At 36.6% G+C, this 18,872-nt stretch overlaps 1 protein-coding gene across 1 annotated transcript; it reads left to right on the top strand.

Moving 5' to 3' along the window:
- Positions 1-72: 72 nt before the first annotated feature.
- mapkapk3 (MAPK activated protein kinase 3) lies at positions 73-16,566 on the top strand. The gene is made up of 10 exons (XM_079598144.1): positions 73-888; positions 8,988-9,127; positions 10,082-10,146; positions 11,397-11,476; positions 11,590-11,716; positions 11,844-11,919; positions 12,040-12,164; positions 12,794-12,879; positions 12,961-13,041; positions 15,505-16,566. Exons 1-10 carry the CDS (start codon positions 580-582, stop codon positions 15,658-15,660), a joined length of 1,245 nt encoding a protein of 414 aa, XP_079454270.1. The 5' UTR covers positions 73-579; the 3' UTR covers positions 15,661-16,566.
- The last annotated feature ends 2,306 nt before the right edge of the window (positions 16,567-18,872 follow it).

Here is an 18,872-nt window from a genome sequence, read left to right as displayed (position 1 = left end):
GTCGTCTCGATCAAAAATAAATGTGCGCGGCTCCTTTAAGAGACTAGCGGTTCAGGAGCTCGCGCTTCCGCTATAGACACTGACCCCATGTGAACACACACACACACACACACACACAGCGGTTTTTACAGTCAATGACGGGAACTCCGCAGGACAAAAGACACTTTCTTTTTAATTTACCCTATAACATTTTTTTTTTACTGGGACCTTTTCTACTGAACGTGAATATTACTTTTATAATAGATAACACTGTTTTTGAATTCATTCTAATAACTAGACAAAATCTTATTTAAATAGCCTAAGGAAATTGTAATTATTTGTTAAACTTTATTTTTGATCATCTTAAACTTGAAATGTTGAAACCGGCATTTTATTTATATGTAGCGTATCTGAATACAAGCGACTTAATTCTGGTAAATGTGCAGTAATTCTGTAACCATAAGTCATCACAGTGTATTTTCGGAACAGCGCGTCACTCGCTGACAGCGGGACATAATAGTTTATCTGTGGATTTTAAAAGACCCTCTACAGCCACGTTGAGCCTCTAATAGCTACCATTACTTTCATCTGCACTGAAACATGCTCCAGAATGGAAAGTCTCAAACGCACAACGCGGACGCGTCCGAGCTCGAGCCCGAGCCGAAGCTCGAAGCGCAAAGCGAGAAGACAGAAGCGAGCGAGAGCGAGAGCGCCGCGTCTCACCCAGAGAACGAGTCCGCAGACACCGACTCCACTCAGTTCCCTCTGCCCGTCTATCCCAAACTGGAAATCAAGCGCCATGCCGTTACTGATGACTACAAAGTCTCCAGTCAAGTGTTGGGTCTGGGCGTCAACGGCAAAGTCGTGGAGTGCTACAATAAGAAAACCGGACAAAAGTGCGCGCTGAAGGTAAATTACACACATGTTGTAATGGGGATCCAGATGTCTGGATTTATAATGGAGGAGTTGGCTCAACTCGTATGTTTTCGGTCAGCTAGCATAATAGACCCTGTTCTGCAATAATGGTTAACAAATATCTCTTTTCAATATTAAGATTATGGGTTAGACTCTAGTTTATATAGGCTAAATAATAGTGATTTGAGGTAGAAATGATAGTTTCACTTTATTTTGGTGGTCCCTTTAACACACTCTGTTCACTATAACGTTTCATTTATAACTGTATACCTACTATAGTCTATTAACTCTGATTAGAGTGTTAGTAGAGTATTAGTAGACTTGTAGGGTTAGAATAAGTTAACGTGTAGTTGCAAAGTTATAGTCAGTAGAATGTGTGTTGTAGGACCATCACAATAAAGAGTTAGCAGATATACAGATTACTAACACCGGTACTTTGATGAGAGTTTGTTGACATGTAGTTGCAAAGTTACTTGTGTTCAAAAGGGACCATCAAAATAAAGTGTTACCCAAATGTAGTATCTTAATGTAAAATCTTTACATTTAATTCTTTAGCCTGTGGTTCTCATATATATGACAGCTTTGAAAAAACACAGTTTCAAATACAAGTTTAAATCTTTGTGTGTGGCTGTAGTAGATTTTCCTTGAGCTAGTTTATTTTGAATAGCCAAGAGAGTGAATAATGATGTCTTCGCTATTAGTTCTAGCACCTGATGTCACAGAAAACAGTTAGTTTACTTGTATCAAGTGTCTCTTTATACGGGTGCATAGGTCATGTCACCACGCCTCATGTAAAGGGTCACTGAGTTGGGGTGAAACTGAGTTCTTAGAAACTGGAGGGCCACCAGTTATAGGGTTACCGGATCTGACTTGGCTCTTTAAGGAGATGAGGTGTGACACACAGCATCCAGGCAGTGCAATGGAAACATGTCACCCACGTGGCATCACGGACATGGATTTACTGTCCAGTATAATCCAGCTGGATCGAGGAACTCAATATGTGCATACATAGAAAATAAATAGAGAGATAGTGTAATTTAAGTTTGTTCTAGTAAGTCATATTATAATAAAAAAAAATGTCAGATATATTTTTTTATTAATTTTGAACCTGAATATCATAAATTAATATTTATTATGTAATTTAAATAAATGCTAATTAGAAATAAATAATTTTTGGGGAAATTTACGGGAGGAACTTAAAGAAATGTGAAGTGTACCAAAACTTTAGGTAATGATGTCATCACACACTTTTTTTTACTTTGGGAAGCAATAGTTGAAATAACTTCTAAACTTCCCTGTCCCCTTGTTGTTTTTCTGGCCGTCTGGTTTGGCAAGTCTGGACTGCACCTGTTCTTGTAGTGCTTTACAACTTCGTGGAAGATATCTAACTTGGTTTAAACAGCAACTGACCGGAAATGGATGTTCAGCGTCTCTCTTAATGATTTGAATACGACACAGAGCCAATGTGATCGCGGTGACCTCACCGGTTCTCACTTGGACTGGTGCTCGATTGACCCACATACCATCCCAAATATCTCTTGGGAGTGATAACCATTGCTCATTATTATGCTAATGACACTGGCAAATGTAAATAAGCTGCTTTTGATGCTTATTGTCCCGAGGGTTGTGTTGTAAGATATTTGCTGTCCTAAATTAATCTCATTGTGCTGGGACACAATGCAAATCAAATTGACCTGATCTCGTGAGTCATTCAGGTGTAATTTATTGCCCAATATCCTCTCTGCTGTTTAATCAGGGTAAACATACATAGGGCAGAGCTGTCCATCTCGGCTGGCTTTTAATTAAGTAGCATGTTGACTGCTAAGTGTAATGAATGTGAGTGTATGTGCTGTTTAATCCACTCTGTTTAGCTGGACGGAAGCCATCCTTTAAATCTAATTCATTTAATTCACTCTTGATTTCCCATATTGGACTTGAACGCTGCCAACAAAGAAAAGATATCTGCCTGATCGAACTATTTATTACACTGCCGTCTCTATATTGCAACCTGCAAACCTGTCCTAGCACATGCAGTCCAGTGGAAGTGGTGGTTCTCGGTCCCTGAGTTTATTGGTGTGCTCATTTAAAAATATCGACGAAGCATTCCTAGCTTAACAGGGTCCACTTCTTCCCAGGACAGCCAAATAAAAACATTCGCCTCTATTCTTGATGTAATTACATAACTTACAGTCAAATAAGGAATAATTGATGGATCGTTGTATTGTTGAAAATGAATATATTGTATATATATATATATATATATATATATATATATATATATATATATATATATATATATATATATATTTATTTATTTATTTATTGCTCGTATATATTGGCCACACATGGTGGCCAATGCACCGGTTAACTCATACAAACCAAGAGAAAGATATAAGATTTTTTTATTATTATTACTCTATACTAAATTAAATTGCATATATATTCTACATCTACATATTCTCTCTCTCTTTATATAAATATACACACATTTCTTTTTATATATACAAGCATGTGTGTGTATTTAAATATATAAAATAAGTATACACAGTACACACACATTTATTATGTAAACACAAACTTTTATTTTGGAAGCGATTAATCGTTTAACAGCCCTAATAAATAATAATAAATTGTAAAACATAACTTGTTTTTTTATTTCTGACTTATTTTGTTATTCATATTATATATATATATATATTACAGTACAGAATTCTGTTATTATACATATATAAGATAATTTAGTAAATAATTATATTAAATACAAATGTTATTAAATGAATAAACAGAAGTAATATTAATATAGCCTATGATATCTTAATATATATATATATATATACCGGTATATATGAATATTCACACACACAGTCAATTAGACCTTGTTTCATGCTTGTTTCATATTTCATGCAATATTTCTTACATCTAATAAAGTACCGTGGTGGTATAATGGCAAGGAAAGATGTGTGAGCCTGTTCAATGGCCTTTCCCCGTTCCCACTGTGCAGCCAGCTCCCGTATGCTCCGCTGGTTCATATTACAGCCCTGGCACTGCCAACTCGCTGTTCAGTGTGAGTTCATCTTTCCACACAGATTCTTCATTCAGGGTCCAGCCATTGTTCAGGATTCAGCCTTTATTCAATCCTGGCATATTTCACAGTGTGCCGCAAGGTTCGCATGGAAGGCGCTTCATGTTTTATATGCAAGGGGCTGGAAATGTGTTTTCCACTAAGGGAGAAACAGAGAAGGCAGAGTGTGACAGAGCTGGATGACGAATTTGCAAGAGCTGCCAATGTGTTTGTAGAAGGTCATTATTTAGGAGGGTCAGTAGAGCCGGTCCTAGAGTTCTGGGGGCCCTAAGCAAAACTTTGTCCGGGGGCCCCTGTCAGTGCGTTCATAAAATCCCCTTAATCCATTCTTTCAGAGCGGTTTCGCTGTCAACCAACAACGAGTTGAAACGTTCAGAAATACAAGTAAAATATAAAAGCAGTCGGACAACTGAATTTTTTATTTTTTATATATATATATAATTTAGCCTACTACTAATAATAGCCTATACAAAAAATTAATAAAGTGATCAAATGTAAAATAAATAAATAGGTTAAATAAAACATTGCATATCTTCACTGTATGAATTAAAGTAACTAATGTTGTTCAGTGAACAGCAGTGAATGATTTTTTGATTTTCTTTTGCTATTTGATTAACATTAAGAGCAGCGGGTTTATTAGGCTGCTGTCACTTTAAGACAGAATGTGCAGACCTAATACAGTGACAAGCATTCGATTACTTGATTACTACCAGCTGTTTATATTCACTGAAAACATAATTGAATGCGTTTGAGTTAAAAAGTCCCCAAGACGGACATTTTTACTGATTTGGATGTTACGTGTGGTGACGGCGCACCGCTTTAAAGGAAAGGAATGGGAAGCGGCATCATGTTTTCATTGGAAGCCAAGCATAAGAGTATACACAAGCAAAATCTGGACTATGAATTAAACTCGAACTCTGTCCCAATAGTATTCAGTGATTTTTACTACAGACCCAATAAACCGTATACGATAAGAATACACTGCTGTGTAATGCTGTGGTGTCTTTCACAAGGGTCTTTTTTTTAGACAGATCAAAGTGTCATGTTTCACGTGTTATAAAGCATGATTTGGACAAGCATAGAAAGTAATATAAACACTCATGCGTGTCTCTGTTTGACCAAGAACCGAGTGCAACATGGTTACGATTACGCTGACCTCAAATAAATCAAGTTCAGACGCTTCAAATGACAAAACAGACCAGAATGACAAAACCCCCACACTTGTAAATGTTTCTGAGATGAAACTGAAATGTGGTTTCTAGAAGATGTAATTCCCCACTCCGTTTTCAGTTGTGTAAGGTTTGTTTTAAGGAAACTGTGGTCACAGAAACTTTCTGGTTACACTATTCAATTCACTATTATAAATATTTTACGCTAACTGTAAAAAAATAAAATGAGCTTCATGAGGTAACATGAACTGAAAATATTTTTGAATATAACTGTGTCAATCTAGTCTACACCAACAAAAGTCAATTCGACGTATAAAAAAACAACTAAATATAAACAGTATGTGTCATTACATTAGATGTTATCTGCAAACAACATCCATCCCAGTCAATTGAATGACTCACTTAAACAAATGTTATTTACTAAACAGAAACCAGGAAGTATATAGACTCGTCTCGCAGTTAATTTTACTGTTGAGACTATTAAATCCTGAGGAAGTAGATTCAGGAAATTAAATGCAGTCATAAAGCTTAAACGGTCAATATATCCATCATGCATTCTGCTATCAATCTCTGCAGACGTGCTGATGAACGGCCTATTGCATACACTGTGTAAGTTCAGCTAACTGATCGCTTTCACGGTAAATACAATTTCGCATTATTATCGCTTTGGTGCTGTTTGTGTGTCGGTCATAAATGACTGACTTTTTTATTTCAATTGAATGATTGTGCTATATTTTAGTTTGATAATATTTTTTAATTTAATATTTTGTGTTTTTAGGGGGATTTAATGGTACTTCATTATATTTATGCACTAGGCCTAGTTATAATCCATTTATTCACTTTTCGAGCATGGACCTGAAAATGAAATTTCCAACGTAAATGGTCATACATTTTTAATGCTTCAGTTTGGTCTCTTTTTAAAGACAACACTTGGTAGATTATTGCTGAAGTTTAAAAAAGTGAACTTGAAAAAAATTATAATATTTTACATTTATTGTTATGAGAAATGCACAAAAATACCAGTTAAAATTTTTATATGAAATGTATAGCCTTTTGCAAAACACATTTTGCTCTAAAACTGTAAGAAAGCCATAAATTCAAACAAGCTGTTCCAAATTTGAGGTTGATCTCTAAAATGAGTTTTCAGTAAGAATTTGTTTGTGCACAGTTCCAAACGTTTCCAATAAATGAAATTCGTCTCTCAATAATTTACAACGCGAACAATACAAGTGTGACTATTTTTTTTCAGGACAATTTAACCTTTTAAAATCATGTCCATGATTTGTGTGTGTGTGTGTGTGTGTGTGTGTGTGTGTGTTCACACAGCAAGTGCCAAAACCTTTACCAAGTTTCGTACCATTTCGATGAAGTAAACAATTCTAAAAAACAAAACATAAAAATTTTCGGTCAAAATTTTTGACCTAACATCCCCAGAGAGTTGTATATATTATTACTGGCCTATTATGCAAAATTCACTTTTATAAGCTGTTTGAACACAGATCAGTGTCCACAGTGTGTGTAAACAACCAGCCTATAATGGTAAAAATCCAACAATAGCCTACTTTTTTATAATCCCCATAAATCATAAAATCTCTTCAAACGCGCGGTTCCAGATTACCCCCTAATCCAGGGTGTTGCTATGCAGGTCCTAGGGTGTGGTGGGCTGTTACCAGGGCGTTGCTATGCAGGTCTTATGGTGTATTGGACTGTTATCAGGGCGTTGCTATGCAGGTCCTATGGTGTATTGGGCTGTTACCAGGGCGTTGCAATGCAGGTCCTATGGTGTATTGGGCTGTTACCAGGGCGTTGCTATGCAGTTCCTATGGTGTATTGGGCTGTTACCAGGGTGTTGCTATGCAGGTCCTAGGGTGTATTGGGCTGTTACCAGGGTGTTGCTATGCAGGTCCTAGGGTGTTCTAGGTGATACTAAGGCATTGCTTGTACCAGTGTGTTCTGGGTTGTTGAATATGCACTTGGAATAGATGTGAGCAATAATAGAAATAGAAAATACCAATCATTATTCATTGTCTAGTGCTAACAAGCGCGTAAACTTACTTGCTCTCATTAGATGCCATCTGAAATGAATACTTTTACAAAAAAGCTTATGCAGCAAAACCAGTGCTAATGTGATTTAATGCGTGTGTGTGTTATCTGATACTCTTGTGGTTTTCTTCCAGCCACAGCTTCTGTTCTGTGCTATTGTTGTAAAAGGAGTTTCCTGACTTCTCTTCCCCTCACAGCTACAGTTTTTTTTTTTTTTTTTTTTTTTTTTCTGGTGGTTTCTGTATCTCTGTGAATCTGAACTATAAAGGTTACCCCAGTCAGTCATTTACAACACTGCCCTTGAAACTCCTACCCACGGGCATCTCTGTTAAATGACTCGGCTGCTGTTAGGAAAGCAAACTCAACGTGCCTCTTTTTCACCCACACACATCTATACACACACTGAACTTTTAGTTTATCAACTGCAGAGACAGAGACGATGTGGGTGGGAGTCAAATCAAATTGAGTGCAGTTCACACTTCTGCAAGTGGTTCAAACAGCTTTTGGGCTTTAATTGATAGAAATTAATACCAGACCCCCATTTATGTGTACTTGCATGTAAACAATTGCTAAACTAGATGTAAATGGATATAGCCAAGCGTCTCATTTCTTTGCTAGTAATTGTGTTTCATATGGTGACATCTGCCTTTTAAACTGGTTGTATTCGGGTCAAAAAAAGTTTTTTATATGACGCAATGAACACGAGAGTAATGAACAGATATTTTAAGATATTTCAAAAATGTCTTCCTTTTTTTGTTCATACAGTGAAAGTCAACAACTGACTTCCATTTAATGGACAAAAAAAGTTTGATTTTCAAACAAATATCTTCTTTTGTGTTCCACAGAAGAAAGGAAGTCATACAGGTTCGAAATGATGGGGAAATAAAACATTTTGGGTGAACTTTCCCTTTAAGACGTCTTGTGGGATTTTAAACTATAGGCTTGCTGTTGTAAATAGCTGCTATGACAACAGTAAACTACTACATATCAAAGACAAAGTGACACGAAACGCTAAAAAAGGCTCTTAACCAAGAGGTAACACTGGGAGTTACAGCAGCAGAAGCTTTAACGCCCCTAAAATACACTCTGATGGGATGCATGCGCAATGTCAAGGTCTGTTCCTGTGTGTGCGTGTGTGTGTGTGTGTGTGTGTGTGTGTGTGACATCCCACTTAGGGAGAGAGATACGACGGACACACAGAAAGACTCTCTGTACTGACCACTGTGCCGGACAGTGTGGAAAATTGCATAAAATGAATGGAAATGTTCTTTTCTTTTACACGAAACAAGCTATAGCATAACTGTTCTTCTTTAATGGACAGCAAGTGTCTGGAAAGCGGTGGACTTTTAATAAAGCGATGTTCCAGGTTGAAAATAATTTAAGCTTCTTTCATGCTGTCGATTACCACAGACGGAAAAGGGCCACATATGCTGTCAACAAAGCAATACATATTTTATAAATAATCTTATAAATATTATATAAAAATACTACATTAAACAGTATTTATATGGTGAATATTATATTCTATTATTAGAATATTATTTACCATTATTATTATTTTAATGAATAAATATATATATATATATATAAACATTCAAAACTGTATTCATAAATATAGTGAAAATTGTAATATTGTATTGCAATTAATATTATTGCAATTTAAAATGACTGTTTTCTAATTTAACATATTAAAATGTAATTTATTCCTGTGATTCCCAAAACTTTTGAGCTGTAGTGTAGGCTATACACTTTTTTAATAAAATATAAAAGAGTGACTGTCTTTTTTCTTGTTTCTTTAGATTCTATATGAGTGTCCCAAAGCGCAGAGAGAAGTGGAACTGCACTGGCGAGTGTCCGGTGGGCCACATATAGTCCGGATCCTCAGCATCTATGAAAACATGTATCGTGGGAAAAAATGTCTTCTCATAATTATGGAATGGTGAGTCCTGTCAGCGGTCGTTTCAAATCATGCTCGCCTGCCAGAAATAGTTCTTTTTATGCAGTCGGTCAAGGTCCTTGACTAGTGACATTTCATTTTTATAAAGACAAGACAATGAAACCTTGTGATTCTGAGTCACAGTCTTGCTCTGAACGAAGGTTTCAGTTCTCCCTTTCACTAATACCTCTGGTTTTTCCATTTTATTTTCGTCCGTATTGTTTGGACTGTATTGTTTCAGTAAGAGCGAGACTTTAAAAAACACCATACAATGATAAATCACCCCATAAAAACATTAAAGGCTTCATCCCTTTAAAAAAATTAAAAAGCCAGTAGTCTTAATAGTAAAGCAGTCTTGAATCCTGATTGTTGCATGTGTGGTATTAGGGAGTGTGACATTCTGGAAAGTTTTAAACAAAGACAGACTGTAAATGCTTTCCCCATAGACAACTTTAAAGCTAACAGACGTGGACTCAAAGCCACAAATGTTTGATTTGTATTCCGTGCTGTGTTTAATCAAACGGTGGCTTTGAGTGCTGTATTAAGTGGCTGTGATTTGCTTTATCTGGGGTGACTGAGAGCGCGAGTGTAAGTGCATCACTCAGAGAAGAAGAGAGAGAGAGAGAGAGAGAGAGAGAGAGAGACTGTCATAGTCCGAGATTCACAGAGACAAACGTTCCATCCCTTAATTAGAGCTCATTTCCTCGCTCCCTCTTGCTTTTGGACATTTTGGCAATAATATGATTCACATCATTTCTATAAGTTGTTGTTGTTTTTTTCACATGCTCAGCTGGGAAATGAACTCAGCTTATTGTGCGTGTGAATTTGTGCATTAAGCTGTATAATTAGAAAGTGTGTGTGTGTGTGTGTGTGTGTGTGTGTGTGTGTATGTGTGTGTGTGTGTGTGTGTGTGTGTGTGTGTGTGTGTGTGTGTGTGTGTGTGTGTGTGTGTGTCAGTATGGAGGGAGGAGAGCTCTTCAGCAGAATTCAGGCCAGAGGAGACCAGGCCTTCACTGAGCGAGGTGGGTTTATCTGACTCTTTGTTTTTATAGCGCACACTCACACACTCACACACGCACGCACGCACAGGAAATGTAGAATTGATATGCACAATGCCACACACACATGCTGGGTTTTTATATTTTATAGGGACATATTTATAGACATAATGATTTTTATACTGTACAAACTGTATATTCTATCCCCTAAAGCTACCTCTCACAGGAAACATTCTGCATTTTTACATTTTTAATAAAACATTGTTTTTTATGTTTTTTAAGCTATTTTAATTACGAGGACTCATGAAATGTCCTCATAAACCACGTTTAAGTTGTAATACCAGTGTAAAACACATGTCATTATACAAATGTGTGTCCTCATAAATCACATAAACAAGAACACACACACACACATGCACACACAGACACACACATGCACACACACACAGACACACACACACACACACACACACACACACACACACACACACACACACACACACACACACACACACACACAAAGAGTCTGAACCATAATTTCTATTGCCACTAATTTGAACGTGGTGAAAATGAAGTTTAAGGATAGAGTTAGTTTGTTTACTGAATATGGAGAGGAAGTTTATGTAATTTCTCTTTAGTTGTTTAGTTTTTTTTAGTTAACAATAAAAATAAAGAGGACAATCATTTCTCATATATTGTTCCATTCGCGTAATTTCCATTTAGTTGATTTGGTTAGCTATGGGTTACAATAAATACGGATCATTTCCTATAAAATTTCCATTAGTTAGTTAGTTAGTTAGTTAGTTAGTTAAATATAAACTTAATTATGGTTATAATTATGATGAGGTTAATTTCCAATATTAGTTATATTAGTTGGTTAGCTTTGAATATGATTATTGTACAATTATGATTATGATGAGATTAATTTACCATGTCATTTCCATTAGTTAGTTAGTTAGTTAGTAAGTATGAATAAGGCAATAAAGATATTTTTCCATGTGATTTAAATTCTAAATATATATTATTAACGTAAATATTTAAATAAAATGTATAAATAAAATATAATATTTTCTGTTAGTTAGTAGGTTTCTATAAATATGATTATGGTTATGATGATGTTAATTCCCCTTATAACTTCCATGGGTTAGTTATATATAGTTTATATTTTGAGGCAGGAAATGAACAGTGAGATAATTGAAGTTCTCGTTCTCTCACACTTATAATAATCATGAAGTGGCTCTGTATGATGACCTCTGACTGTGTTGTTCCTGCAGAAGCCTCTGAGATCATGAGAGACATCGGCACAGCCATCCAGTATCTGCACAACATGAACATCGCACACAGAGACATCAAGGTAACAAATCAACTGAGAGAAACATTATATTCAAGTTATTTAATGAGTAAACCGGGATATTGCCTAAAGAATCAGTGTTCACAGTATAATAAGCGTCGTTCTGCCCTCCTCAGCCAGAGAACCTGCTCTACAATAGTAAAGAAGACGTTGGAGTTCTCAAATTAACAGATTTTGGCTTCGCTAAAGAGACTTCACTGCATAACCTGTTACAGACGCCCTGCTACACGCCATATTACGTAGGTCAGTATGAATGTCACTCTTATCATGAAAGGCACATTCTTCACCTCTCTTTAAGCAGAGAAAGAGACTGAGCTATTTGAAGAATAACACTTGGTCTGCTAAAGTAATCGTATGACCTTTTCTCTAGCCCCGGAGGTTTTAGGCCCTGAGAAATACGACAAATCATGTGATATGTGGTCTCTTGGTGTGATTATGTACATCCTGTAAGTATAATGATTCTGTTTGGACGTTTCCTTTAGTGTTAAATAAAGGCTGTGGTTTTTTTTTCGCTTTTATTACGGTAAACTAGCTGAAACCGCTTTGTTCCTCTTCATGTTACACAGGTTGTGTGGGTTCCCACCGTTCTACTCCAACACCGGACAGGCCATTTCCCCGGGTATGAAGCGGCGGATCCGCATGGGCCAGTACGAGTTTCCCAAACCAGAGTGGGCTGATGTGTCTGAGGAGGGTACGCTGCATTTTATGTGTATTTTGCACCCAGTCAAACCTCACCACCAGAGGACAGTGTTGATTTGGTTTTGATTGTCATTTCAGCAACTACGTGTAATCATTTGGACCTGTTTTATGTATCTATGATTATGTTTTCCATAATTCATTGCAAAGCATAGCTTTTGCATATTTTTTCATTTGAATTAGACTCATTTTTTTAAGCATTAGAAACTTTTATTCATGCAATTCAAAATAATATTAAATATGGATAAAAAATATAATAATAATAGTTAGATATATTCTTAAATATATTAAAACACACACACACACACACACACACACACACACACACACACACACACACACACACACACACACACACACACACACACACACACACACACACACACACACACACACACACACACACACACACACACACACACACACACACACACATATATGTTATGTTGTTTTTTGGTGTATGAATATATACATACATATATACATAGTAAAAAAACAACAGTTATGTTACACAATATAGAATAAAGTAATACAAATAATAAAATATTGAATACACTGATCTAGATGATGGGGACCAGCCATGTTCTTCTTACTAATATATGATAATATAATATTCTCTTCCAGCCAAACAGTTGATTCACCAACTTTTGAAGACTGACCCCAGTGAGAGAATGACCATTGAACAATTCATGAACCACCCCTGGATCATTGTGAGTGTTTCAGCTGATTTTATGTGATTCCTTGGATATCATTTCACTGCATCTATTCCAACACTGAGATGTTTCTTCCAGCAATCCATGGTGGTTCCCCAAACGCCACTCCACACCACACGAGTGCTCACGGAAGACAGCGAGATGTGGGACGAGGTCAAGGTGAGCGCAGGATTACTGGTTTAGAATAATACCATTTCAGGGTGTTTTTCATTCTATTTTCGGTAAAACTTTATTTTAAAGTGACAGTTACACGTTACTACTACCCTAACTGTAACTCTATAGTAAGTAGGCCTACATGTAGTTAATTAATATTACTCAGTACTTATTTGAGTAAGTACAATGTAACTATATCACCTTAAAATGAAGTGTAACACAATTTTCTTATTTTTTTATGTGATATCTGAAACTGAAGATTGGTAACAATCTGTGAGGGCTGTATTATCTGTAATACCATCCCTTTCCTCAAGGGGGAGCCATCTAACAGAAATAAAGCAACTCTACCCAGTTCATTTGAATCACAGTAGCTTTATTGGCATAGTAAATAAACTTTCCAAAGTGTTATATATGGTGACACTTTAGATTAGGGTCCAATTCTCACTAAGCTAAACACTAAACTACAACTTTTGCCGCAATAAACTCCAAATTACTGCTTTTTAATAGTTAGTAAGGTAGTTAAGTTTAGGTATTGGTTAGAATTAAGGGATGTCGCATATGCTAATGCAGAATAAGGCATTCATATGTGTTTTATAAGCACTAATAAACCTCCAATATCCTATTAATATGCATGCTAATAAGCAACTAGTTAATATTGAGAATTGGACCCTAAACTAAAGTGTGACCATAGGCTATATATAAAATGAAAGTAATACAATCAAATCAACAGGTTTGTGAGTAATCAACAGTTAAAGGTGCAGTAGGCGATTTCTGAGAATCATTATTGAACACTTGATAATTAGAATCAACCCAAACAAACACACCCCTCCCTTCATTGCTTCATAAAGCGAAGATGACAAGGAAGAACAAACAATAAAAATGCAGTACACAAGTATATAGCAAGAGATTGTTGTTAGTTTCCAGCAGCACACACTCAAACTAGGGTTGGGTATCGAGAACCGGTTCCATTTTAGAACCGGTAACAAATTTACAAAAACCGGGGATTCGATAAGACGCACGCATTTCGATTCCGCTTATCGATTCTTGACTTTGGGGCCGTTCACATATCGCATTTTTGCGCGTGCAAATCCGCTATTTCAAATGTAGACGTGGCGCATTCGCGCTCATAAATGAAGCGACGCGGTTGACACGCATGTTTGCATGCTCGTTTGCAGCGCGCTCGTTTGTCCAGGGGCGCCTATGCAGAGGCGAGATGAAAACATCTCAACTTTTCAGAATGCCGCAAGTGCACGCAGGTCATGTGACAAAAAACAACCGACCTTTCCATGACAACATCGAAAGCTCGGCCGAACTGCTGACCATAGCTGGACAGGGTGGGTTTTTATTTCTCATCTCCATAAATATATCTAGTAGTAAAGCTAATGCAAGGGCTAGAAATCAATTAATCCTTTGCTGATACTTCGTCATGACGTAGAGCGCAGTTCATGGTTGCATAGCAACAACAGATGCCTCGGGAGCGCAAGTGCTTGTGGAAAGAAGGAGAAAGCCGGAAGAAGGAAAGAAGGCCGTGCTTTCCACGCGTTTTTAAACGCGATATGTGAACAGCCCCTAATTCATAATAAACTGAGAATCTATTAGGTTTAAAATCGTTTTTGTTTCGTTTAAAAATGGAGATCACGATTACATCACACAACTACACAGAAACATGTTCCCGTCTATTTAAAAAAAAAATCAAACACGTTTAAAACGAATTAATAATAAAACGTTTAAAATCTCATTCATAAATACCTGTTTAATTAATGGATGATTCACTGTTTTTTAATGAATCTCTTGAGTCTTCTTGAATAAATGATTAAATGAAAAAAAAATGAACAGTCGATTTTTGCCACCTACTGGAGTAATAATGTAACACAATCTTTATTTGAAGAGACTCCTTTCACTTTAGCCATTGTATTGCTTACTGCTTCAATTGGCAAGAATAAAAGGAAGAAATATTTATTCTTCAAGTATTTTTCCAAAAAGTATTGGAATCGGAAACATGAATCGATAAGAACCGAATTCGATAAGCAGAATCAGAATCGGAATCGCTCAAATTGAAATGATACCCAACCCTACTCAAACCCAATACTCACGAATGGATCAGACAACACAAACTCAGTGTCTGTTTTCAGGCCTTCCCGCTCCGGTCTCTCCAGCACTGGACAGCTTTTCTGATATTAACACGGGTCCTAAAGCTCTTGCCTGATCATAACCCTTCTTTTTCCCTCTTTTGTAATGTCTCTCAGCCATCTCTCTTTCAACAGTCTTTCTTCAAATCTCCCTCTTTCTCACTCTCTCTCCTCCTCCATCATGAGTGGACACGCCCCCTGCTGCTGATTGGCTACAAATTCGTTGTGGTGCTCGGTCCGATCCACTTTCAACAGCATTTCTCTGAAATTGCTCACTGCACCTTTAAGTTAAGTATGTAATAATATTTAATGTTTCTTCTATCTTTCTCTTGGTTTGTAGGAAGAGTTAACCAGTGCGTTGGCCACCATGCGTGTCGATTATGAGCAGGTGAAGATTAAAGACTTAGATGCCTCCAGTAACCCCTTGCTGAACAAGAGACGCAAGAAAGCGGCGACAGGGGAGAAGAGTGGAGGAAGCGGATGCAGTAGCCAATGAGGGACTGGAGATGGAGAATAGACAGATCAATGACACGAAGGAAAGTGCAAGATCTGACAGAAGGAGTCAAGAACAAGCATGGAAGCAGAGGGAGATATAGATGGGCTCTCCAAAAGAAGAACAGAAGATGGATGGATTAATAGAAAAAAATGCAAGAAAAGCAGACAATTTCATTGATAATCAAAAAGAGGAATAATTGGAGGGAAGGCACACGTACACAGAGGAAGTCCTTGTTTCTACCACCAGCAGTGAAGGACTGAAAAAGCTGCTTCAGCTCTGTGTGTGTGTGTGTGTGTGTGTGTGTGTGTACTGTATGTAAGTGTTCATTAACTTTATTTGTGTCTTTTTTGTGTACTGATCTATTACTTGATACGCACCTCTCGCACTGTGTATGTTATGTCTGTGTATTTAAGATGTGTCTCTATGTGTCATCAGTCCTATCGTGCAGTTCACTCCAGAGACTTCACTTGTCGTCGATTTGGGCTTTTGTTATCGGCCCTTTTTATTGCAAATAAACATTTTCAATACTTTTTTCCGAGGAACTGTATGTCCGTACTGGAAATATTTCAGATTATTGCTTGTGTTGCGAGATCTGTGGTACTTTTTGGTGTGGTGAGTCACTTCCTCAACCCAAACTACCCAACGTCTGCGTAACTAAAACACTGACCTCAGATCAGGCCCAAAGAACATTTCCTGCAGTCTCCATTCCTTAGTGGACCAGTCAGAGTTTTCATAATGCGAGAGAAGGTGACATCCGAATACTTGATCGCTTACAGAATTTGCATCAGACATTCAGCTCATTATGATGAAATACTGGGATTTCCCACAGGTACTTGCGCTGTTTGTGTCGATTCTCACTATAAAACTGAGTTTCTGTGAAGGTATGTTTTCCCGTTCTAACTTTTGAAGAAAAAAAAAGATTGCAGAAATGCATGACTTGAAAGCAGCCTGTACTAAATTCCCTGCTGTCTTTGTGGTCAGACACTGCGGTTTATAAATAGCACGTATCACACAGCGTTTTGGTGCAAAGCCAACATTAGTCTGGCTGATAGTGGGCCACTTTCTAGTGAACATTAGATGACCACTTAACATTGACCTTTGCCCTAGTTTCTGCCAGCGCTCCTCTAAAACAAATGCTCACCTGATCTTTGAGGAACAAGTGCCTTTGAATAATCAGCATGAGCAATACCTCAATCACAATCATGAATAATTATTACAAAAACAATTTTTTGCAACATACAGTGATCTCAAGAAATATTTTCTTACTCAGTCCACACTCAAAATATATGAATCTTATTGCATTAGATAACAAAATATCAAAACAAATAATACTTATTTTAAAGAAATATAGCATAAGCACACTTTAAGCACAACATTTCTCAAAACTAATTTGATAAATGATAAAATAATAGACATATGTGATATAAGTGAAGACAAACAGGCATTTGGACACTACCTAGTTGTCAAATGCTAGTGTTTAATGTGGGAAACTTATTTTATTCCAGTGTCACTTTAGTATAATTTATATTATATTATATTTAGAATAGTTTAGTTATTATACTAAACTACTGTTTAGTAGTTATTTGATCAATTTTACTATTATTTTATTGTACTTATATTATTATATTACACACACACACACACACACACACAGAGAGAGAGAGAGAGAGAGAAACTTATATTCACTTATATTCTTAAATACATTAAAACAGACAAAATATGAAAAGCAAATTAAAACAAAGAGTTTTAAAGCACTCAGTTGCTTTATTATGATTAAAATAAAACATTGAAATGCCCAAACTTGGAACAACTTTAACAACTCTAAATGTTTACATAAATAAAACGTACCAATACAATCAAACTGTTATTACCCCAAAATTCAATCTCTTTGTTTTCCATAAAAAACACCCATTAACAATGTGATATATTCAGATCAATGTGTTTACATGAGAGGTAAGTTCCTTCAGTTTCCCGACTGTATCTCATTTCTTATATATTATGTAATTAACAGTATTTGACACACAGAACAAGAGTCAGTCTTTCTCCAGAGCCTGTGTGCCGGGAGAGCCAGGAATGGGGGTAAGGCTTGAGGCAGGGTCACTAATCACTATGGCCTTTAGAAAGAATGTTCCGGACAGACACGTAAAGGTCACGATCTGTTGTCACAAGTTGTGTATTTATTTTCAGCCTTCCCTACTGTCTTGTTTACATGTTATACTCTTTTTTCCATTTGTGACACATTTTCCATTTGTGAATATATTTTCAGACCGCCCATGTTTTGAACAATTTGTGCTATTGTAAAAATAGTACACTTTCTGATGGAAAGATCACAAGCTTATGTGTGTGTGTGTGTGTGTGTGTGTGTGTGTGTGTGTGTGTGTGTGTGTTTTCAGATCACATTTACATCCTGTTCCAGGACCCTTCTTAATTTCATGCCCTCATCACAATTTCATGCTCTGCTTTGTTCCAGTCTGAAAGTTGCCGTGGCTACTGTCACACTTTGGCCTTTTTTATACATCTTAAAAAGCACAGGATTTAACAAGCAACAAAAACATTGGCTCATACCGAAAGCAAGTGCTCATTTGTTGATGTATTGATATTTACCATGTGAATAGTTATTATCACCAAGCACAGACCTGTGTGACCTGTCTCCTGACTTGGCCTGTGTCCACAGCTCTATCTGTTTTTACTGTGGCGTCATGGTATGTGTTGGGACGTGACTGACATGTTCCAGCTGTACAGGCTAAAAATGCTTTTGAATGCAGAATCACTGCACGTCCAGCAGGTCAAGATGTTCCTAATATAGCCGAGACATTTCCTGAGAGACAGCGAGTGATTAAAACACCTCTCCTACATTAGTAGGCATATGTAGGCCTTGTTGAATGAGATTTTAATTGATTCTCCACAATGGTTTAATTCCTTATGATCTATCCATCCATCCATCCATCCATCCATCCATCCTGTAGGCTAGTCCAAGATATTCAATAAAAAATGTTTTCTTGAATTTCTTGAATTGTATAAGATGTTTTGGTATATGTGCTATTAGATAGATAAAAGTAACAGAATGTATTATTTTTAGAGCTTTCATATAAGATTATATAATTTATAGTAAACTATAATAGTTAGGCTATTTAGTTAAATTGAAAAAACAACAACAACTGTCATATACAATTAAATTGTTTTTGGGCGTGTTCAAAAACCCTTTTCTTTAA

This window comes from Phoxinus phoxinus (genome assembly GCF_949152265.1).
Source record: "Phoxinus phoxinus genome assembly, chromosome: 22".
Lineage (NCBI taxonomy): Eukaryota > Metazoa > Chordata > Actinopteri > Cypriniformes > Leuciscidae > Phoxinus > Phoxinus phoxinus.
This window is presented reverse-complemented; position numbering and strand designations above follow the sequence as displayed.

Excerpts from the sequence above, each read along its gene's own strand:
- mapkapk3 (XM_079598144.1), top strand. The coding sequence starts at position 580 with ATGCTCCAGAATGGAAAGTCTCAAACGCACAACGCGGACGCGTCCGAG. Across the intron at positions 11,717-11,843 it reads CTACACGCCATATTACGTAG|CCCCGGAGGTTTTAGGCCCT; the intron begins GTCAGTATGAAT and ends CCTTTTCTCTAG. Across the intron at positions 13,042-15,504 it reads AGATGTGGGACGAGGTCAAG|GAAGAGTTAACCAGTGCGTT; the intron begins GTGAGCGCAGGA and ends CTTGGTTTGTAG.